General features: G+C 34.7%; 1 protein-coding gene, 1 long non-coding RNA gene and 2 pseudogenes across 3 annotated transcripts in view; 3 read left to right on the top strand and 1 right to left on the bottom strand.

Annotated features, from left to right (window-relative positions):
• The window catches only part of TAOK1 (TAO kinase 1), a 144,642-nt gene that overhangs the window by 94,819 nt on the left and 25,051 nt on the right, over positions 1–24,772 (top strand). The window contains exons 7-16 of one of the 2 annotated variants that reach the window (XM_053892655.1): positions 134–247; positions 3,122–3,213; positions 5,184–5,277; positions 7,535–7,616; positions 11,113–11,280; positions 12,941–13,144; positions 15,238–15,372; positions 17,520–17,756; positions 19,871–19,999; positions 22,320–22,523. In XM_053892655.1, the coding sequence (XP_053748630.1) occupies positions 134–247; positions 3,122–3,213; positions 5,184–5,277; positions 7,535–7,616; positions 11,113–11,280; positions 12,941–13,144; positions 15,238–15,372; positions 17,520–17,756; positions 19,871–19,999; positions 22,320–22,523 (1,459 nt within the window). Of the gene's footprint in view, positions 1–133; positions 248–3,121; positions 3,214–5,183; positions 5,278–7,534; positions 7,617–11,112; positions 11,281–12,940; positions 13,145–15,237; positions 15,373–17,519; positions 17,757–19,870; positions 20,000–22,319; positions 22,524–24,772 lie in introns of those variants that run through there. The other variant, XM_019429732.2, reaches the window with a different exon arrangement.
• On the bottom strand, positions 7,402–7,498 carry LOC128774333 (U6 spliceosomal RNA; annotated as a pseudogene).
• Positions 7,858–10,121, top strand: LOC128774202 (60S ribosomal protein L34-like; annotated as a pseudogene).
• LOC128774204 (uncharacterized) lies at positions 17,771–18,892 on the top strand. Its single transcript, XR_008418677.1, has 2 exons — positions 17,771–17,885; positions 17,921–18,892. It is a non-coding gene; the product is annotated as an uncharacterized LOC128774204 (long non-coding RNA).

The following is a 24,772-nucleotide window of genomic DNA, read 5'->3' as shown; positions in this document are numbered from 1 at the left end:
TTGAGAGATTATCCAAGGACTTAATTATTTTGATTTCTCCTTCCCTATTTTAAAAACTTTTATTTGATTTTTATCGTCTCAACATAATCTAATGAAGGAAAGAGAAATAATTTTCTGTGTTCCTTAAACCCAGAGATATCAAAGCAGGAAATATCCTTCTGACAGAACCAGGCCAGGTGAAACTTGCTGACTTTGGATCAGCTTCCATGGCATCTCCTGCCAATTCTTTTGTGGGAACGCCATATTGGTAAGAATAATCCTATTTGCTATTGATCCTCATAATTGAAATAGGCGATGTGTGGTGATACTTTTTCAGATGTCTTATCTTTTTCCTAGTAATATAATGTTATTTTGGACATCTTAACTTTAAACCTAGTTAGTTTCAAATACAGATTTGGAGTGCTGCCCTTGGATCTCCTGTTTTTTCATTTGTCCTCTTGATATTTTCTTCCATATTATAACCTGCATCATATTTTGGGTGTGGGAGTGAAAAAATTCAATGAAATCCAAGTGAGGAGAAAATAGAAATGCTAAGTGGAAATTTCTGTGTGTTCTTTAGATTGATACTGTGTCTTCAGACTAGGAGTATCTGAAGGCTGGTAGCTGATTTGGAGTTTTTTGGTTTTATTTTTAATTATGAAGAATTTCACATACTCATTAAAGTAGACAAAAGTGTAATGAAGCCTCACATATCAGTCACCCAACCCAATAAAAGTCCTGCCCTATGTACTCATTTCTCTCTCCTTCCTCCCCACCTCCCCCCCACCCCCACTGCCAGTTATTATGAAGCAAATTCTAGGCATCATCTATTTTATCCGTAAATAATTCGTTATTAATGTCAGCAAGTTTGAAGGAAATAATTGTCCAGATCTTCAACTCCCACATGTTCTCTGTGTATGGTGAGAGTGATGTCTTAGGTCCACTACATTTTCTTTACCACCCACTTTCCAAATCTCCCTCTCTCACTTTATAAAGGAAGGACTTCTTACCCATCCTGAATATTACAATGATGCATTGGTCTGGGATGTAATAGCCTCACAGCAATAGCAGAAGTACAGTTTGAGAGAATGTATAGTAATTATCAGAAATACTGAAGAGTCAGGATACAAAGTCTTAGCAAGCCCTTGTCCCTTTCGAGTCCTCTTCCTCCCCTTCCTTTTACTCCTTGCTTTTTCTCTCTCCCCAGTTATCTTCTCTCCCTTCTTTTTTTCTAGTGTAAAATTCATAACTGAGATGGCTGTCATAGGGACACATTAACATGTTGGCATTGAAAATGAAGTCAGACTTTTTTGACAGAAAGTGATTCTGATTTGACTAATTGATAGGACAGTGAAGACTGGCTTTGGTAATTTGGCCACACAGCAGTGTGTTGTTGTTACTGCTGTTTAATAAAACAACTCTGTAACTCCACGTTTTAAATATCTTTAAATCACATATATAATATAAAGTATATACATAAGCTGCACATTATATCCTTTGTAGCTATCAAATTATAAAATATAGAGAATGTAAAAGTATACAAGGGGATAAATAGATTTCATAAATTCATTGGAGGTAAACAAATTAAAAACTTGAAGAGTTTTTACTCTTCCACTGCTCTAGATGATCAAAAATTTCTTATGTAGAACTCTAGTTTAGATAGAGTCTATTTCCCTTCTATAAAAAAGGGTTCTGTGAGCAAATAATATTTCTTAATGATTCTTCTGTTTAGAAATTAATGGTGAATATTAGATACTAAAAAAGCCCTGAAAAGTTCTACAAATAAAAAACAAAATTACCCTGTTTAGCTCTCCTTAACTTAGTGATTTCCAAACTTACTTCAACATTTTAAAGAACACCTTGGAAACACTCTTCTATTGACCATTGAAAATTTACTTTATTTACATACTTGTTAATTTGTATATAGAGAATTTGGAGCATAGTAACGAGGTACATATTTGGATGTCTTTACACTTACACGCAGACACACACACTCACATACACTGGGGTGTCTGGTGACAATCCTACTGAACATTAGCAACTGTTCTAAGGGTCAGTCTGTGCTTAACACCAAAAACAGATGAAGTATAGTACCATCAAAAAAGTTTAGACTCTAAGGGCGCCTGCGTGGCTCGGTCGGGTAAGCGTCTGACTTCCGTTCAGGTCATGATCTCACAGTTTGTGAGTTCAAGCTCTGCCTCAGGCTCTGTGCTGAAAGCTCAGAGCCTGGAGCCTGCTTTGGATTCTGTGTCTCCCTCTCTCTCTCTCTCTCTGCCCTTCCCCACTCACACTGTCTCTCCCGCTCTCTCTCAAAAATAAACAGTAAAAAACAGTTTAAAAAAAATGTCTAATTGAAAACATGAATTAATGTTCCATTTTATAACCAAGACACCTACCTGTAAGGTTGATAATTGTGTAAATGTCTTCGTTATGAGCTACTCTAGCCACGTGTATCATGGAGCACTATTCCTATTTAAAAGGAAGACTGACAAACTATTGTTATTCGGTGTTGATTATTGTGGCAGATATTTTCTTAAATGCATGGAGTGAGCTTGTCACATGAAGGAAAACAACTGACAGTATTGTCAATGATGAAATTCCATCTTTCAAGCATAAATCAGACTTTTGTAGTGGGATCCTGAGATCAAAATAGTTAAGACTTACTAGCCCAGGAATTATATAATGTTACAGTATGCAGCCCTGCTCTGGGGCATCCTTTCTTTAGGATGCTGTTACATGATCATGACAAATGGGGAGAGTGAGTCTCACACTATATATGCAATGGTAAATATTTACCTGACAACCTGTGGTGCATTTATTTCTCATTATAAAAATTCTTACATCCAGACATAATGTCTAGAATTCACACAGGTGTTCTCTATCTGGATGGTCATTATATTTTTAAAGAATAGTATACTGGGGCACCTGGGTGGCTCAGCCAGTTAAGTGTCAGACTCTTGATTTCGGCTTGATGACAAGCTGTGATGACAACTCGGAGCCTGCTTGAGATTCTCTCTCATCCTCTCTCTCTGCCCCTCCCCTGCTTGTTGTGCTCTCTCTCTAAATAAATAAATAAACATTAAAAAAAAAAGAATAGTATACCTTTTTTTGCTTTTAATTTAAATGTCATTTTATGTTTTAGGATGGCCCCAGAAGTAATTTTAGCCATGGATGAAGGACAGTATGATGGCAAAGTAGATGTATGGTCTCTTGGAATAACATGTATTGAACTAGGTAAGCATTGTTCCTTAGGTATATTATATTTGCTTTGTTAAATTAAGCCTAAAGTAATTTTGCACTGTGATGCTAATTTTCAGGTATCTATGTCCAATACTTAATGAGTATTTGTTAAACATGTAAAATATGTGTGATTACTATATTTACCTTAGGTAGAAAGTGTCTAAAGCATTTATGAATTACTTACCTCTGCCTAGGATACTTCTTACTTTGAATTAAGTATGAGGGTTAGATATTGGACCTCATGCCATATTGTAACAGTTTGATTTTCTGCACACATTTTATTCTGTTGCCCATAAAGGGAGCTATGCTAAAGGTAGTGTGCCATCATTCCCAGGGTGGGACCTAACATTCCCAGTGTAAGTGAGCCAGGTAGATAATTGAACTGTCACTGTAATTGATGATGATATCCATCTTCTTGCTCTTGATTCTCCATGCTTCTCCCCTTCCAGTCCAATATCCTTTCCTTTTTTTTCTTCTTATAAAAGTATTCCAGTCAACTTTATTTAAAAGTGGGAAGGGGCACCTGCGTGTCTCACTTGGTTAAGTGTCAGACTCTTGATCTTGGCTCAGGTCATGATCTCCTGGTTGATGAGATTGAGCCCCGCACTGGGCTGTGGGCTGACAGCTCAAAGCCTGTTTGGGATTCTGTCTCTGCCCCTCCCCTGCTCACGTGCATGCTCGCTCACTCTCAAAATAAATATATAAACTTAATATAATGGAATCATTCAAAATCATGCACCACCTCTTGAGAAAATGTAACAATGATAAAAATATGTTTTACTTCTTGATATTCCTGCCAAAGATGTATAACTCAAATTTAATCATAGGACAAATTCAAATTGAGGAACATTCAAGAGTCTTGTACACTTCAAAATTGTCAAGGTTGTGACTTCAGCTATTACCTTAAGAGACTAGAAAAAGAGGAGCAAGGTGCACCTGGCTCAGTCAGTAGAGCATGCGACTCTAGATCTTGGGGTCATCAATTCAAACCCCATGTTGAGTGTGGAGCCTACTTTAAAAAAAAAAAAGAAAGAAAAGAAACAGAGTAAATTCAACCCAAAATAACCAGAAGAAAGAGAATGTAAAAAATCAAAGCAAGAATCAATTAAATAAAGTCTCTAGCCAGATTGATCAGGAAAAAAAGAAGACACAAATTACCAATATCAAGAATGAGAAGTGACATCACTACTACAGGTATTAAAAGGATTATAGGAAGGTATTATGAACAATTTTATGTTAATTTAACATTTAGATAAGACTCACCCATTCCTTGATGCAAATGATCAAGGCTTGCTTTTGCTACAGAGGACATTATTGGAACTTTGATTGAAATTTGAATGGGGGTTGAGGATTAGAGGATAGTCCTGTATCAGTATTAATGGTCTGATTTAATTGTGGTGCTTTAGTGGAATGTTCTTATTTATAGGAAGTATACACTGAAGTATTTAGGGGTGGTAGGGCATTAAGCCAGCAACTTAGTATTAAGCCAGCAACGTAGTGTAAATTGACCCACTTGAAAAAGTTCTTTGAGGGGCGCTTGGGTGGCTCAGTCGGTTAAGCCTCTGACTTTGGGTCAGGTCATGATCTCGCAGTTCATGGGTTCAAACCCCACATCGGGCTCTGTGCTGACAGCTCAGACACTGGAGCCTTCTTTGGATTCTGTGTCTCCCTTTCTCTCTGCTCCTCCCTCGTTCATGCTCTGTCTCTCAAAAATAAATAAAAGTTAAAAAATTTTTTTTAAAAAGAAAAAAGAAAAGAAGAGGTTCTTTGAGCTCTACTTGGAAATTTTTTTGCTAAGTTTGAGACTATTTCCAAAAAAAAAAAAAATTTTTTTTAACAGTATTTGCAAACATGCCTCTATATAACAGGCTCATATTTTATTTTATTTTATTTTATTTTGTTTTATTATTTTTTTCTTTTTAATAGGCTCATATTTTAACAGGAAAATTTTCTTTCTTTTACAGCGGAAAGGAAGCCTCCTTTATTTAATATGAATGCAATGAGTGCCTTATATCACATAGCCCAAAATGAATCCCCTACATTACAGTCTAATGAATGGTGAGTATTGCTTGGACATATATTACTCAACATTGTATAAATTAAATACTTTTTAAATAATGTTATCAAAATGATTTAATTCAATTAGGTAAAGTGTATTACTTGAAGAGATATTAAATTGGTTTGTTTTACCCTTACATCATGTTTATCCTCTATATATTCTGCTTTTTGTAACATATGTGTAACTCAGTTCAGAAATAAAGAATAGATGAGGCCACAGAGAAGCAAAAAGTATTGCTTTTTATAAAATTTTAAATTTTATTTTTTTCTTTGAACTTTTGAACACATATAACCCTGATTATATAATAAATAGCTTAATTTAAACAGTATTTTATAACTAAAATACATAGATCGCCACAACTTATAGTGGTATTTTTGGGGGGAATGGTTTATAATTTATGAAGTTTAAAGCATAGATGAAATGATTTATCAAAATTATCAGATAATTCATAACTTTGCGATTGTTCTAATTGTTACTATGATAATTTATATTTAGAATGGTTTGTTATTCCATGTTCTAGTGCTTCCTTGATTTGATAAAATTAGCTCATTCATGTAAAGAACTTTATAAAGGACAGATTGACAGTTTTAGAAAACTAGAATTTTTATCATTGATAGAAAATTTTAGTGTATGTATCTAAGTATATTCAAGTATATCTAGCATTTAAAAACTTCTGGGGAGATATCTGAAATGCTAAATACTTTTAAATTGGCAAGTAGTTACATAAATTAGTGAAACTTTATTTTTTTTAAGATTATATATTTAAGGTAGATTTGTGAATCATTGTTACCTGTTTAGAGATATGTAGAAGGAATCTTCTGGCAGAGTTTACCATCATGGTATATGTTAGTAATAAATATATCGAACACAGACTATCGTTACACTCTTTGATACATAGGAATTCAAAAAAGAATTCTTGCCTTCAAGGAATTTAAAATCTTACGTGAATATGGAAAGACAAACATTGATTAAGTAATTATTACTACCTTCCTCACTAAACTCTCATCAGTAACATTGTATAATAATATGTTGCAGACTTCTAGAGCACCTGGGTGGCTCAGTCAGTTATCATGTCACGAGCTCATGGTTCGTGACCTCATTCAATCCCTGTGATGTTAGCATGGAGCCTGCTTGGGATTCTTTCTCCCTTTCTGCCCTCCCCGGCTCATCCTCACTCCCTCTCTTTTTCTCTCTGTCAGAACAATAAGCATTTTTTAAAAATACATTGCAGACTTTTGATGTTTTACAAAATATCTAAATTGATTTTCTGGGCTTAATGGAAGTTTATGCACTTATTTAGGAATACTAAATACTTAGGTGTAAAACTGCTCCCTCCAAAACAAATAGATTGATGTTCTAAAATTGCAATAGAGAAGATGATCCAAGAGGCAAACAAGAAAGAGAGATGGCTTAGAGAAAAGAAACAAAAAATTGAAAAGAATGTTATCTCAAATTTGAATGCAAAGAAGAAAGATTGGCTTCCCTAATTTTGCCTCAATATAGAACAAGTTATGATATTTAAATATGTGGGAAGAGGATTTTTTTTTAAGTTTTATTTAAATTCCAGTTAACATACTGTGTAATGTAAGTTTCAGGTGTACAATATAGTGATTCAGCATTTCATACATCACCCTGTGGCTCATCATGACAAGTACACTCCTTAATCCTCATCACTTATTTAACCCATCCCCCCACACACCCCCCTTTTGTCAACCATCAGTTCTCTATAGTTAAGAGTCCATTTCTTGGTTTGAGCCTCTCTCTCCCCCCTCCCCCCACTCCTTCCCTCTCTGCCCCGCTTTGCTCGTTTGTTTTGTGTCTAAACTTGTGGGAGCAGGATTTTTTAAATAATCTGTGTAAATTTGTCCTTGGAAAATGGTAAAGATTCATTGGTTGCTTTAAATAGATTTTCATAGATTTATATAAAATATACAATATATTTTATCTGCTTTTTTTTTGATAATTCCTTTTCCATTCCCCCTCCCACCAGTAGGCACATGCCTTGATTTGTGGATGTTTTCTTTAATTAAGTTTTTATTTAAATTCCAGTTAACATATAGTGTAAAATTAGTTCCAGGTGTAGAATTTAGTAATTTGACACTTACATACAACACCTATTGCTCAGAAATATGGAATACTTCATGAATTTGCATGTCGTCTTTGCACAGGGACTATGCTGATCTTCTCTGTATGGTTTGTGGATGTGTTTTAAAAGGAAATAGCAATATGTTCACTTGATACTTTCCTTTACAATAGGTCTGATTATTTTCGCAACTTTGTAGATTCTTGCCTCCAGAAAATCCCTCAAGATCGCCCTACATCAGAGGAACTTTTAAAGGTCAGTTTTACTTGGTCTGTTTTCTACCCTTAAGAAATTAAAATAATTTAAAGAAGGTGTTTTATTCTTTTTTTGATTTTGTGTCAGTATAAAGTGAGCTCTACTAATTTTTTACTAAAATGCTCATTTTATATACTCTTCTCTTTTGGAACTTTTCTTAGAGTTTTTTCATTTGTTTTTCCAAAATTAATTAACTGCTGTACCTTGTCTGAATAGAATATATAGTTGTATATTCCATATACTACCAACTGGCCATTTGTAAGTTCAAGAATATATTCATGAGTTATAACTCCATATTTTAATTCATGTGGAACAATGTCATATTTCAAAGTTAGTAAAACAAAGTTTAACTTTGGATTTAATTTTTAAAAAATTTTTAATGTTTATTTATTTTTGAGAAAGAGAGAGGGTGCGAGTGGGGCAGGGGCAGAGAGAGGGAGACACAGAATCCAAAGCAGGCTCTGGGTTCTGAGCTGTCAGCACAAAGTCCAATACAGGACTCGAACCCATTAACCTTAGATCATAACCTGAGTAGAAGTCAGATGCTTAACTGAGCCACCCAGGTGCTCTGATTTAAGTTTTATGTCTGCCACACTTTATATATTTATCAGTTGTATATTAAAATAATATGAAAGAAAGAGAAATGGTGTATAATATATCTGTATAATTATTGTGGGAGAAAAGAGCTTTTAAAAGAAACTTAAAAATGCATATCATGTTTCTGTTTCCTTTTTGGAAATAATTTTTCTAACTTGGCAATGAAAATATTCTAAGAATCATGTAAATTCTATTCAGTTTTCAATGTGTTTGGTTACTTAGTTTAAACACATGATTAGTGTATGCTCTTTATTCTCAAAAATTGATTATTTTATTTGGAGGTTGGCCATGTTATTAATAGCAATAATAACATTGTTGAACTTAATATAGTTCCTAAAACATCTAGATAAAGCAGTAGTAGATAAACATCTAGATAAAGCAGGATTTGACTGTCTTCTTGTGCCCCTAAAGGATATTGTTGATTTTTCACTATAAGATTTAAGTAGACCATTTTTACATGAATGTTTTATAATTTCAGAGAGGTTTAATTTATTTTCACTAACACACATCAAAGATACAAAGAAACTGAAATTTGATTGTATTATTTAGAACCACAGTATGTAGAAGAACAATATAGTTTCAGTAATGCTTGTGGGATTTGAGGCAGTAAGTTCATTCATAGTCTCAGAAATGAAAGCCTAGGTAAATAGGTATTTATAATAGTAACAAAAGGCTTAGTGTAGCTAGAAATTATGTTAGTGATAAATAAGCAAGATTTAACATTTATTTATTTTTGGGAGAAAGAGAGCATGAGTGGGAGAGGGGCAGAGAGAGAGGGAGACACAGAATTGGAAGCAGGCTCTAGGCTCTGAGCTGTCAGCACAGAGCCCGACGCAGGGCTCGAACCCACGAGCAGTGAGATCATAACCTGAACTGAAGTTGCATGCCCAACCGACTGAGCCACCCAGGTGCCCCTAAATAAGCAAGGTTTATATGTAGAAAACTACTAAACTTAGAAATTTAAGATTTATTATTTTTGGATAAGAAGACCGAATATTGTAAATCATGATACCTTAACCTTTCTAAGGCTCAGGAAAAAGAATCTGTCTTCTTATACTATAGGCAAAGAAGTGATTTGGTGATGATAACCCAACCCATGAGATGAGACCTGGATATTTGGTGGTTAGATCCCAAGTCTGCATACAGTATTCATTTTGCTAGTTCATAGCATGTATTGGCACAGCCTTACTGAAAATTATAGGAATTATCTATTTGGTACTTTCCCTTTGGTCTCATTATATTTCTGTTGCAGTTCATCATAAAAAGAGCTAATAGAAAAAAATTTTAATTTATGAAGCTATCTCAGAATTAAAAATCTATAGGCCTCGTGTTTTTGAGTTTGAAATAACAATACTTAGGACAGTGAAAGTAGAATAAAATATCATATAATTAAAATTCTTTACAGAAGCTTTTTCCTCTTCTGGGGATGGTGTCTTTAGGCATTCAGAATGGTCCAGCATTTGACATACTGTCATAGGCTGTCCTACATACAATATAGGTTCTAACAAAACTAGGCTGTCCTGAACCCCTGGTAATAGAATCTTCTTTATACAAAGAAGGGTGGGAAAGCACCAAAATCCCCATGTGGTGTGTGCCCAGACTGACTTTGAGGAGTTTATGCTGTGACACTTACAGTTCTTATGAGATTATCTAAAATGAAAAATACATCAGCAGGGCCTATGGTGTGCTATATGTGTTTGGGACAGGATCAAGTGTGCTCTCCTGTTGAGGAGCAGAAAATCGTTAAAGTGTTGAAGGCATAAGCACAGAATCAGAAAGCTAAATAAAAAAATGAAGTTTTTTGAGTAGTAAAAAAATCAAAAGGCAAAAGAAATTCTTGAAAGAAGAAATGCTTTTGAACTAACAAAGGTAAAAAGTATTACAAGAATTCAAGGACATTTCACAGAACTCAAGGCAAAAGGTTTCTTTCTGCAGTCTGTATGCTGTGTTTGTTTGTTTTTTTTTTTTTAATTTTTTTTTTAACGTTTATTTATTTTTGAGACAGAGAGAGACAGAGCATGAACGGGGGAGGGGCAGAGAGAGAGGGAGACACAGAATCAGAAGCAGGCTCCAGGCTCTGGGCCATCAGCCCAGAGCCCGACGCAGGGGTCGAACTCACGGACCGTGAGATCGTGACCTGAGCTAAAGTCGGATGCTTAACCGACTGAGCCACCCAGGCGCCCCTGTATGCTGTGTTTCTATAAATCAAAATTTATACATAGAAGATTTCTGAAGAAATATATCAAAATGTAACAGTGATAATGATAGAATTGTTCTTTGTACTTTTCTGTATTTGATAAGGTTAAATTTATTAAATGTTAGTGGTAAAAATCACTATACAATGGCTTTTAATCAACTGCTAGTGTTTTATGGAGTGTTGTTTATACAGCATATAAAGAAACTCATACTATCCAAGTTTATGTTACTATAAAATCATTTTTTATTTTAACCATAATTTACCATAAAATCATTTCTGTTGAAACCTAATACAGCTCAGAACTGAACATGCCTTTTCTATGAAATCGGTTCTAAGAATATGTAAACCTTTTTTTAGCCTTTATTTAGGGTTCTGTTGAACTTCATTCTTAGTGTTTAATTGGACTTTTTGTTTATTTCAACTCTGCATTTTCATTTAGCTAACAAAGGTATCATGTTTCTATTAAATGCACAGAGGTAGTTAAGTATGCATAGAGTGTGTGTGTGTGTGTGTGTATGTAGAAGACAATTTCGTAAATTAAGAAGCCAAAAATGTAGTAGAATTAGATAGCTATAGATTATATGCATTATCTATTATGACTAATTAGGATAGTAACTACTGTTTGAGAAAGGGGTACATTTGTACGCATTAAAAATATATATATAAATTTCAACCTGACTTTCACCTTCTGCTTTTATCCAGCACATGTTTGTTCTTCGGGAGCGCCCTGAAACAGTGTTAATAGATCTCATTCAAAGGACAAAGGATGCAGTAAGAGAGCTGGACAATCTGCAGTATCGAAAGATGAAGAAACTCCTTTTCCAGGAGGCACATAACGGACCAGCAGTAGAAGCACAGGAAGAAGAAGAGGTAATAACTTAGAAATGACTCAAATATTGAGCCCTCTTTATTGGCTTCTTTCCTTATGCACCTAGTATTGCCATGAATGTTTTATATTAGTGGTTCCCAGATTGTGTTTTCTTAATATTGGTCCTGTAAGATCCCAGGAGGGAAGAAAGGTTTTGCATTCTTTAAACCTAACCCCTTCGTAGTACACAATGACCTGATAAAGCTCTGCAAAGTCTTTTATTAAAGAAACTTATTCAACTTTAATCTAGACTCCATCAAATTTTTTGGCTGCTGAACCCTGTTTTGCCTTATTACCTGATTCCATGGGACATGCTTTTGGAAGTATTTGAAATTACAGACTCTAGAAATTGACAGTACTCATTCAGAAGTCGTTAGAATTACAAAGCATTGTGCTCTGTCACCAGGGATACTTGAATCAGAAGTTCTATATAATTTCATTCCATCTGCACAGTTCTAAAGTACCAATTTTACAGATGAGTAAAGCAAAGCTCAGTGGTTAATTCCTCATAGGTTCATATGGGTTCAAATTCACGTATCTCTCACTCTCAAGGCCAAGTTCTTTCCATGTTGCCTTTTGTAGGGTATGGAAATATAAATTTGCAATAGAAATGTTACAGAACTTCCTCACAAGGAAATCTACATATTTGTGGAGCTATCTTTTTTTACTCTAAATATTTTCATTTTTCTTTGTTCCTGTCAGAATTTGTTGATTCTTTTTTACTACTTTTCAGAGAGATCAGTTTGCATTCTGAAACCAGGAGCAATAGTTACTTACTTTACTTTTTCTTTTTTAATAGTGCTACATAATTAACGAACTAGAAAATACAAGACTTTCTTAACTTACAGTTTTGGTGGTGTTCATTTTGTTTTTTAGTTCATACAGTGATAACTAGAAGATTATTTTGAGCTTTTTTAGATATCTGAAATATTTGAGTAAAGTTGTAAAATTAATAAAATTCTAATGTAGTTAAATCTATAACAGCATCTCTTTTAGGCTGGGGATATATATATATATAATCATATGTCTGTGTTAAATTTTGCGTATCTTACAGAATTTTGGTGCCCAGATAACATGGCTTGCCTGGTTACTTCATAAAACATTCTTACGAATGTGATTAAATGTATAGGTAATACATAATTTTTAATTTACAAAAAATAGATGGGAATTAATACTAAATTGATGAAAGAAGGATAGGCTAGATAATATATTCTGAGGAAGGAAAATATACTTAAAAGGCTTCCTTAAAAAATAATTAAAAGGGGTTATTTATAAAATTAAAACTGATTGGTGCGTATTTTAAGTATGGGAGTTATTGAGAAATGAGCAAAATTTTCTCTATACCTCATGAGATGTGTGGTAGAAATAGATTTCAAAAGTGACAAATTAGAGAAAATGCTACACTGTGGAAATAACCCATAAATGATTAACTGAATTTTTGACATGGTTGGGCTTTTTGTTATTTAGGTGTTGGTCATTTTTATTTTGTTTGTTTTTCAGCTGCTAAACTTCCTTCCTGGTCTTGGCAAATACAGGGAATTTCTCACAATAGACCTCTAACTTTCTTTCTTAAAGATTGTGTGCCAAGCACTGTGATAAGTGATTATAAGTAGCAATTCAAAAGAGATAAAGATACTTGAACCTAATGCTTTTTTCCCTTAGGAACAAGATCATGGTGTTGGCCGGACAGGAACAGTGAATAGTGTTGGAAGTAATCAGTCTATCCCCAGTATGTCCATCAGTGCCAGTAGCCAAAGTAGTAGTGTTAACAGTCTTCCAGATGCCTCAGATGACAAGAGTGAGCTAGATATGATGGAGGGAGACCACACAGTGATGTCTAATAGTTCTGTCATCCATTTAAAACCTGTGAGTATTTGGGTTTCAGTGAAAAAAAATTTCAGCTTTGGTAAATAATTTTCTTTATCTGATTAGTTTAATAAGGAGCTTGTCTTGGATGTTTCAGAACTTTGGAACATTTTTCGGTAACTTATTTTAAAGTGACATTAGGCTTGTTAATTCCCAGTATAATATCTGCATTTGGGAACCTATTGTTTTGAGAATACAAAAAGAATATTTTAAAAATCTTAGAAGAAAGACATATATAGAAACACTAGGTAATATATAATTTGAAGTTAGTTTCATGAAAAATAAAGTATTTAAAATATTTACAAATAGTAAGTATACACTTGAAAGTCATGATAATGGTTGTCTTTGGGGAGTAGGAAAAAGGATTGCAATGGGTAATGATCAAAAGTGACTTGCATTGTCTGTAATGTTTACATCTTTAAAATAAAGATGTGGTTCATATTACAATGGAATACTACTTGGCAGTGAGAAATACTACTTGGCAATGTTGCCATTTGCAGCAATGTGGATGGAACTGGAGGGTATTATGCTAAGTGAAATAAGTCAGTCAGAGAAAGACAGATACCATGTTTTCACTCACATGTGGGATTTGAGAAACGTAGCAGAAGACCATGGGGGAAGGGAAGGAGAAAACAATAGTTTCAAACAGAGAGGAAGGCAAACCATAAGAGACTTAAATACAGAGAACAAACTAAGGCTTGAAGGAGGGGGCAGGGCGGGGGGAATGGGTGATGGGCATTGAGAAGGGCATTTGTTGAGATGAGCACTGGGTGTTGTATGTAAGCGATGAATCATGGGAACCTACTCGTGAAACCAAGAGCACATTGTATATACTGTATGTTAGCTAACTTGACAATAAATTATATTTAGAAAAAAAGGAAATATGATTTTTGCTACATTATTCTTCATACTTTTGAGTGCAAAATTTTTAATTTTCTTGAAAACATTTGAAAGTCAGGTAACTTGTTTTTAGTAACTAATAGGAATACTTCCTTTTTAACTTCACAGCTTATAGTATTACCTAGAAGCTTATTAGGCACAAGAACTAAAAGGTAGAACTAACCCAAGTATTCATCAACAGACGAATACATAAATAAACCATGGTATATACATACAATGGAATATTATTCGGCTATAAAGAAGAATGAAATTCTGATATATGCTACAACACAAGTAAACCTTGAAATGTTAACACTAAGGGGTATTAAGCCAGATGCAAAGGAAATATTGCATAATTCCACTTACATAAAATATCTAGAATAAGCAAATTCGTAGAGACACAAAGTAGATTAGTGGCTACCAGGGACTTGAGTGGAGGATAAAATGGAGAGTTTTTGTTAATAGATACAATTTCCATTTGGGGTGATGGAAAAGTTTTGGAAATGGTGGTAGTTGTGTAACATTGAGAATATAATTATTGCCACTGAATTGTACATCTAAACATGGTTAAAATGGCAAATTTTATATATATTTTACTATACTCACACAAATAGTGCTTAGGAATGATTTAGTTGAGTGGTGGTATTATTCAGGACAAACTCATGTTTAATTTTTGCATCCTTAGGCAGTAGAATCAGCAGTAAAATAAGATTATTCCCACAATTAGTTGGTTGCTACTTAATTTACTTCCTCTTCAGTTAATGAACTAAGCTATATATAAGGAAAGACATCATTTCTTAAAATATTTACAGTTACTTTTTGATTACTTACTTTGGACAGAAGGCAGAAGTATTATAAAAGTATTTTTAAGATAAATTATTGTTTTCAAAACCCAAGAGCCTTAGAGTAATTAATTTTTGACTGCTGTTTAAAATTATTAAACCTTTTCCATTTTATATATAATAATTAGGATATAAATCTAACCTCATATATTTCCTTATCCTAAATCTGTGTGCTATTTCATACACTTAGGGAATAATGTTTCTTGATTCTAATTATATTGAAAATAAAATGTCAGCATTCTCAATTTTTGTTTTTACTTTTTAAAATTATTTCTTTAAGATAAATTGATCACGTGGTGTCTAAATTTTCTTGAAAGTTCAAGTGAACTGTATTTGTTCACCTCAAATAGTATTGTCTCCTTCTTTGCTTAGGAGGAAGAAAATTACAGAGAAGAGGGAGATCCTAGAACAAGAGCATCAGATCCACAATCTCCACCTCAAGTGTCTCGTCATAAATCACACTATCGTAATCGGGAACACTTTGCTACTATACGGACAGCATCACTGGTATGTTCTTCCCTTGAATTAGAAATACATTTCTCAGGGACGCCTGGGTGGCTCAGTAGGTTAAGCATCCAACTCCTGGTTTTGGCTCAGGTCTTGATCTCACGGTTCATGAGATCAAGCTCCATGTTGGGCTCTGCACTGACAGCAAGGAGCCTGCTAGGGATTCTCTCACATCCTCTCTCTCTATGCCCCTCCCCTGTTCATGCTTGCATGCTTGCTCTCTCTCAAAATAAATAAATATTTTTTTAAGAAGAAATACATTTTTCATTTTGGATTGTGGCACCTATACTCAGGTTATGGACTATGTCTTATTTTTTTGTATCTGAGGATTATTTTGTAAAATACCCATTCAACATTTAAGTGCCTTTTATAAGATACTATATAGAATACTCTGAGAGACATTAAACTAGTAATGTCTTCACGGTGTGCAGAAATAACTAATATATTAGAATATATCAAATGCTTAAGAGGGCTAGAAGGTACTAAATAGGAATTCAGATTATTTTTGGTTTGTGGCATAAAGGAAGTATTTATAAAAGAAATTGTTTGAGATTTTAATAATTAGTTGGTTTTAGGCACAGAGAGGAAGAAAAAGTTATTTCTACAATATAAGAATTAACAGTAAGGAAATAACCGAGGCTAACCAAAATGGGGGAATGTTTGAGAAATGGCAAGTAATTCAGTTTGATGTATTCAAAATATAGTCCTGATTTCCCAAATAACAATAAAAAGTGGATTATGGGGGTGCCTGACTGGCTCAGTTGGTTAGTGTCCCAACTCTTGATTTTGGCTCAGGTCATGATCACAAGGTCCGTGAGCTTGACCTCTTCATTGGGCTCTGCACTGACAGTGTGGAGACTGCTTGGGATTCTCTCCCTCCTCTGCCCCTCCCCTGTTCATACTGTCTTTCTCTCTCAAAATAAATAAATGAACTTAAAAAAAACTTAAAAAAAGGATCATATATCAACAAGGATGTTGTTGTAGTGGGGTGCTTATTACCCTTATCAGTCAGATTAAGTAGGACCAAAACATGATAAAGGATACACTGGATAAAAAGAAATTAAGATATCATACGAAAAGTAGGCTGTTAGAAAATATGACAGGAAGTAAAAAAAGATGTATCTGAGTAAAAAAGTTATCTGAGTTATCAGCTACATAAGCAGACTTTATAAATCCCATGCAGTGGCCCATGAATCTGTATGACATGTGGGGTCAAGAATGCCATCACCCACACTGGGTGTAGAGATTACTTACAAATAAAGAAAATTTTTAAAAATGATTAATTTTATATTATGTGAATTTTTAGCTCAATTTAAAAATCCAATTTATACATTTTTTTTCTTTATAATCAGTAACTTTTGTATCCTGTCCAGGAAATATGTGTTTATCCAAGTAATGATGGTAGTCCCATGTTTTCTTTTGCTTTATGATTCTGAGTTTTATGTTTAGGTCACATGATTCTTTTCAAAGTAATTTTTGTATATGGAATGATATATGAGCCAAGGTTTATTTCTTTATTTTTTATACAAATAACCAGTTGTTTCAGCAGGATTTTTTTTTTTTTAGAGAGTGTGAGCTAGGGAGGGGCAGAGAGAGTGAGAATCCTAAGCCGGCTCTGTGTCCAGCATGGAGCCCAACTCGGGGATCAATCTCCCAAACTGAACTGTGCAATCATGACTTAAGCCGAAATCAAGAGTCTGAAGCTTAACTGACTGAGCCTCCCAGGTGCCCCTCAGCAGGATTTGTTAAAAAATACTTTCCTCTTTTAATTAACTTGACTCCTTGGTAGAAAATCCAATTAACTATGTGTGGCTCTGCTTCTGGATTTTATTCTGTTCCTTTGGTCTATTCAGCCTGTCCTTATACCAGTACCACACTGTTTTGGTTGCTGAAGTGTATGTCTTCCAATTTTTGTATGCTCCTCAAGATTGTTTTGGCTATTCTTTGTTTTTTACATTTCCATATAAACTTGAGAACCAACTTGTTTATTTCTTTAAAAGACCTGCTGGAAATTTAACTGAAAACTGCTAAATGGGATCTTTTACATTAATTGCCTGCTTAGTTAACAGCAGAGTGGTCTTAAAATGCTTTTGAAAGAAATGTGTTGCTTTATTTTATTCTTTTTTCTCTATTGTTTGTATGTCTAGGTTACAAGGCAAATGCAAGAACATGAACAAGACTCTGAGCTTAGAGAACAGATGTCTGGCTATAAGAGAATGAGGCGGCAACATCAAAAGCAACTGATGACTCTGGAAAATAAGCTAAAGGCTGAGATGGATGAACATCGCCTCAGATTAGACAAAGATCTTGAAACTCAGCGTAATAATTTTGCTGCAGAGATGGAGAAACTTATCAAAAAACATCAGGCTGCTATGGAAAAAGAGGTGACTGATTCAGTATTATTAATTTGTGACCATCCCAGAATTAACCAAGATAACATTTTGATATTAGAGTATCTTTTCCTCAGAACCAAGCAAATCGATTGGAGAAAGGGAGGGACATTTATATAACATGTATAGTATGAAATACTGTGTCTGGGAACCAGTAGACATGGGATTGTTTCCTGATACTTGATAGGTTTATAGTGTCACGGTGGGTAAATCATTCAACCTTTCTGGCCCTCAGGTACTCTGGTTATCTGAAGAGTTTGATAAATCACCTATCAATAAGGTGGCTCAGGTCTCAAAAAAATCATTCATGATTCTCTTCCTTGTGTATTTTTTGGAAATCTTCCTTAAATTTATACCAGCATTTTTATATCAAACAATAATTAAAGATTAAGAGATTCAGATTAAGGTTTAGCCCATTTGTTTATTTACAAATTAATGTCATTCTACTATATGATAAAAGTACATTTTTTAGTATTAATGTTTTGTGAAACCTTTTCTTCTAAAGGTTTTTGTTGTCCCATCAGTTTCATTTTGATAGTCAAATTTGTCAAGTACAATGTAAGCTTCTCAGTAAATTCACAGAATACCTTCAGATATGTCTGACTAGTCCACAGTGAGGCATTATTTATCATAGCTACCCTATTCACCCTTCTTCTCCCCCAAAAAGAACCACTATCTCTTTATCGTAGTGGCTTATAATATAAATTTATTAATTTACATATTAATAAATATTTATCAAAATAAATATTTGATTTTGAAATCATTTGGTGAAAGAAAACTACCCTATTGGGCGTTGGGTAGTATTTTCAATAACTTAGGAAGAGGTAGATTCTAACATACTTAGGAAAGCAATTTATGAAACAGGATGTAGAATATGATTACAAATTTGTTTTAAAAATATATATGCTGGGGCGCCTGGGTGGCTCAGTCGGTTAAGTGTCCGACTTCAGCTCAGGTCACGATCTCGCGGTCCGTGAGTTCGAGCCCCGCGTCGGGCTCTGGGCTGACAGCTCAGAGCCTGGAGCCTGTTTCCGATTCTGTGTCTTCCTCTCTCTGCCCCTCCCCTGTTCATGCTCTGTCTCTCTCTGTCTCAAAAATAAATAAACGTTAAAAAAAAATTAAAAAAAAAATATATATATATATGCTTAGAAAAAGTTAGGAATATGTACCAAAATGTTTATATTGGTTATCTCTGGGTGCTAAAATCATGGAAGATTTTCCTTCTTTGTGTTTTGTGTACTTCATAAATGTTCTACAATGTTTATGCATTGCATATATAATCAGATATAAGGTGTGCATGTCAGTCATTAGAGCGTGCAACTCTTGTTATAAGTTGTAAGTTTGAACCCCATGTTGGGTGTAGAGATCACTTACAAATAAAATCTTTAAAAAAAGAAAGATAACAATATGATGCATATATCTGATATTTAATATTTTCATATTATTTAACATATAAATAAAGGGTCAGGGTTTAACTTGAAGAGAGAGAATCTTAAGTAGGCTCCATGCTCAGCACAGAGCCTGCCATGGGGCTCCATCCCATGACCCTGGGATCATGACCTGAGCCAAAATCAAAAAGTTGGATGCTCAACCAACTGAGCCATCCAGGCGCCCCAAAGATCATCTTAAAGACAGGTTCCATTTTATTGGTTCTCTGAAATTCAGATATGGATGCTAAGTAACAATTATGAATAATTTGGTGGGGAGGATGCCTGGGTGGCTCACTCAGTTAAGTGTCTGACTCTTAATTTCGGCTCAGGTCATGATCTCATGGTTAGTGAAATTAAACTCCATTTGGGGCTCTGTGCTGAGCATAGAGTCTGCTTGGGATTTCTCCTCTTTCTCTGCCCCTTCTTCGTTTGCGTGCATTTTCTCTCTCTCTCTCTCTCTCTCTCTCTCAAATAAACTTTAAAAAATTAATTTGTTGGGTATTCTCATTTTGGTAATACTTATGCTGATTTTCTACACTTGATCTTAGCCAAAAGGCCGAGAAGCAATGTTGATTTTCTATTTTTGGTTGAAAATTACCTCCTTGGTAATGTCTTATTAAACTGTTGCCTTGAATGTATCAACTTAACTAATTCGATCCATTTTCTAAATTTCTATAGGCTAAAGTGATGGCCAATGAGGAGAAAAAATTTCAGCAACATATTCAGGCTCAACAGAAGAAAGAACTAAATAGTTTTTTGGAGTCCCAGAAAAGAGAATATAAACTTCGAAAGGAACAGCTTAAGGAGGTACTTATTTTATAAACATTTTCAAGCCAGTTGTCTGCTTACTGATTGTATGTGATGTTGATCGACTCATAGAGCCACTAAGATAACATTTTTTTTTGTTTTTTGTCACCATAAAATGTATATCAGTTTGAATGAAGACATTGGTTATAATCAATTACTCTTCAGTGGATTGAGATTCTCAGTTGAGTAGGGTCTAAAAAGAATCGTCTCCTGCCAACAGAAGTTATTTTATTTATAATAGCTTTTGTAAGCACTTATTAAGTAACTGAATGATTAGAAATAAAAATATGTGAGCTGTGAAACAAAAAGCCGCACATTTCTTTCTGTATAACAGGAGTCAAACTCTATACTAGAACATTGGGTTTGAAAAGATTATAAATAGGATTCCCAATTGTAAATAAATATCCAACAGCATGCAGTTTCCCAGTGCAGTAAGAGTTAAATGTTAATGGATATATTAGTTTAAATAATCTTTTAGGTGTATAACTTGTGTATGTATGCCTGTGTGTGTGTGTGTGTGTGTGTGTTCATTTGGAATAGTGATTCTCAGTGTAGAGGAAGGGACATACTAGAGTTTTGGTGGGGAAGTTTCCTGGCGGAAGATTTTGAGAAAGACACCCTTGGGTATAATGTGGCCCGTGTTCTCCTTGTCTCTTTCTATACTGTGTGTGTATATATGTCCTCTTTGGAGAACTACTAATTTATGTGTTTGTTTTTATGTGTTTGAATATCTTGTGAACTAAAGTTATAAAGAATTGGTCTCTTTCTTGAATAACAGGGGAAGGACCATAAGGTTAGTAGTCTCTGAAAAATCAACTTACACTTAGGAATGATGGCTGATTTGTATTCTCTGCAATATTGATGTTTTTTTAGGTTGAAAATATGCTAGTATTAACATCCTAGGGTTTGTCTCATTGAGTGTATCATGAATGTTCTCATCTTGCCCAATATAAATGCAATTTCATTTTAGATCGTTTCTAAGATGATATTTAAAATGCTATAGAGGGACACTTGGGTGGCTCAGTCGATTAAGTGTTCTGACTCTTGATTTCAGCTCAGGTCATGATCTCACTGTTCATGAGTTCAAGCCCTGCATCAGGCTCTGTACTGACAGTGCGGAGCCTGCCTGGGATTCTCCCTTTCTTTCCCTCTCTCTCTCTGCCCCACTCCCTCACGTGCACAAGTATGTTCTTTCTGTCTCTCAAAAATAAATAAATTTTAAAAATGAATACAATGCTGTAGAAAAGCATTGGTTTTTATTTGTTTAGTGGTATTATAATGCCAAATATTAAATACCACTCATAAATAATGTCTCTGTTCTCCCCTGGTTTTGTTGATTTTCCATTTAATTTCCAAGGCTTTTATATTGAGTACATCCGTAATCTTGCCAAAAGCTTGATATTTAGAATGTCAAAAACCAACTGAGACATAACTGTATTGTAGCCCTAATTTTAATTTACATTTGATTTTCCCCTGAAAGCACCACCTTCTGTCTATTCTTGGGATGGATTTAAAGAAAGATATGTTTTACTTCATTTACCAATTATTATGTACTTTTGAGTCATCATACTTGTAGTTATGCAGAACCAAAAGGTATGCATGTTTTCTAATGTATTTTTCTCTTTTCCTGTCCTAATTCACCGGTAACTCAAGAAAAAGGAAACTATTTACCTAACTCCTTAAGGTCATTGCCCTGTTTGAGCATTGGAGAGAACACAAATTCAGTACTTTTATTTAAATTTACCAGCTACCAGGGCGCCTGGGTGGCTCAGTTGGTTAAGCATCCGACTTCAGCTCAGGTCACGATCTCATGGTCCGTGAGTTCGACCCCGCGTCCGGCTCTGTGCTGACAGCTAGGAGCCTGGAGCCTGCTTCAGATTCTGTGTCTCCCTCTCTCTCTGACCCTCCCCCGTTCATGCTCTGTCTCTCTCTGTCTCAAAAATAAACGGTAAAAAAATAAAATAAAAATAAATAAATAAATTAATTAATTAATTTACCAGCTACCAAATATTACATTAACTACTTTCATGTAGTTAATTTTTATGTTTTTTTCTTTTTCTCTTTCTTTCTTTCTTTCTTTCTTTGTTTTAATATTTGTTTATTTTTGGGAGAGTGCATGTGAGGGAGGGGCAGAGAGAGAGGAGGACAGGATCCAAAATGGGTTCTGCTCACAGGCTGACAGCAGCAAGCCCAATGTGGGGCCTCAAACTCACAAACCACTAGATCATGACCTGAGCCGAAGTTGGATGCTCAACTGACTGAGCCACCCAGCTACCCCAATTTTTATGTATTTTGAACTGAGTTGTTTTTTTGTTGCCAGGAACTGAATGAAAACCAGAGCACCCCAAAAAAGGAAAAACAAGAATGGCTTTCAAAGCAGAAGGAGAATATACAACATTTCCAAGCAGAGGAAGAGGCTAATCTTCTTCGACGACAGAGGCAATACCTAGAGCTGGAGTGCCGTCGCTTCAAGCGAAGAATGTTACTTGGACGCCATAACTTGGAGCAGGACCTTGTCAGGGAGGTATGTTTGAGTGATATGAAATCAGAAATAAGTCCCATCACATTTCAGTTATAAGGCCTTTGCACTCATTCTCTCTGCCTAAATCCTTCTTCCCCAGATACCCAATCTATATAGCTAGCTCTCTCTCCTCTCCCTTCTTTAAATGTTCTTCTTTGTACTTTTTTCTCTTACACATACACTTTTTGGGGGAAGTCTCTCTTCCCAACTAGAATGGAAATTATGTGAAGTCCTAGGTTTTGTACAGGTCTTTGTATCCCTAGTGTCTGGCCCATAGTAGGCATTCAATAAATATTTATTAAATAAATAATATTTATTATTTATCCATGAATGAAGTATTAATTTTTAAATATGAGAAAATTAATTGGATGATTTATGCCTTTTGATCTGAAATGAGTGCCATGAATTGTGTGTTACCACTTAACACATTGTTATAATCATACATTTATTAACTGGTCAAGGGTAGAAACTCTTATCAAAATGAAAACAATTTTTTTTCATATCAGGGATAACTGTGAACATAGATAAATTTATTTCCAAGATGGCTTAAAATAAGCTTCAAATATAGCATAACTGTTCAAATTCAGTAATAATTAAAGAAATTGAAATTAAAACAGTTGCATCAATTAGATAAGAACAATTAAAAAGACTGGTAACATGGGGAAATGGACAGTATTGGTAAGTATAAAGTATAAACTGATACTGCCCTTTTGGAGTATAATTCAGCAATAGGTTTTAAAATTTAAAAAAATAAAATTTAATATGCATCTATATTTTTACCAAATCTACTTCTGGGACTGTATCCTAAAGAAATAATAACATCGGGCGCCTGGGTGGCTCAGTCGGTTAAGCGTCTGACTTCAGCTCAGGTCATAATCTTGTGGTTTGTGAGTTCGAGCCCCACATCGGGCTCTGTGCTGGCAGCTGGAGCCTGGAGCCTGCTTCAAATTCTGTGTCTTCCTCTCTCCCTGCTCCTCCACTGCTCATGCTCTGTCTCTCTCTCTGTCTCTCAATAATAAATAAACGTTAAAAAAAATTTTTTTAAAAAAGAAACAGTAACATGGTTATATGATGTATCTATCATGCCATGGATATTTATTGAAAATTTGTTAAAAGCAGAAAAATGGAAAAATTAGGAATTGCAAAGCAGTAGCTTACTATTGAAACTTAAATTTAAAAACAATTTTTTTTAATGTTTATTTTTGAGAGAGAGACAGAACGTAAGTGGGGGAGGGGCAGAGAGAGAGGGAGACACAGAATCTGAAGCAGGCTCCAGGCTCTGAGCTGTCAGCACAGAGCCTGATGGCAGGGCTCTAACTCATGAGCTGTGAGATCATGACCTGAGCCGAAGTTGGGCGCTTAACCAACTGAGCCACCCAGGCACCCCTTACCATTGAAACTTAAAAAAAAAGATCTTTATGTACTGATCTGGTGAAGATGTATGTCCATTATATTTTTAGGTGAAGAAAGCACATTACAGGCCTATAATGTATATTGGTATTCAGTTTTAAAACTATAGGTTTTGTATAACAGATGTGTCATGATAAGCATGGGGGGATATTTTGGAAACATTTGCACCAAACTGTTGGCTTCTGGAGAAAGGGCAAAGGAGGCAAGTTTAACTTCTACACTTCTACAGTGTGTTTGGGTGTGGGTGTGTCTGTTGTATGTGATACACGTGTTTCTTTTATTCTGAAAAAAATTTATTGAGCATGATGTGCTAGGTATTATTCTGAGAACTTCACATTTATGAACTTGTTTCATCCTCACATTAAATCTATGAAATTGCTATATTATCTTCATTTGAGAAGTGATGAAGCTGAAGCCAAGAGTTTAAATAACTAATCCAAAGACTTACTGCTCATCAGTAGCAGAGCTATGATTTAAAATACAGGCAGCCTAGCTCTACAGTCCATGTTTTTAACCACTACACTACATTGGGTATACTGCATGTAATAGACTTGAATAGCATACTCTGAAAAAATACACTGGATGACTTGTGAACCCTCTTCAAATATAAAACTAGGAAACAATAAAGAAAGGAAAGAGGGGAGGACATTAAACCTCTTGAGATAGATTTGGTACCTTTTAAACTCACTGCATGAAGTAGTGTTAATGAATAGTAAATGAACAGTGTAAGGAAATGTGCTAATTGTTTATTTACTACAGCAAATATTATAAAACTCTAATACGATGCAGCCATTATTACATCGGAGGATTACATCTATTTCTTGGTTATTCTGTTTCTTAGG

This window comes from Panthera pardus, unplaced genomic scaffold, assembly GCF_024362965.1.
Source record: "Panthera pardus isolate Hobbes unplaced genomic scaffold, ASM2436296v1 HiC_scaffold_3, whole genome shotgun sequence".
NCBI classification, from domain to species: Eukaryota; Metazoa; Chordata; class Mammalia; order Carnivora; family Felidae; genus Panthera; species Panthera pardus.
This window is presented reverse-complemented; position numbering and strand designations above follow the sequence as displayed.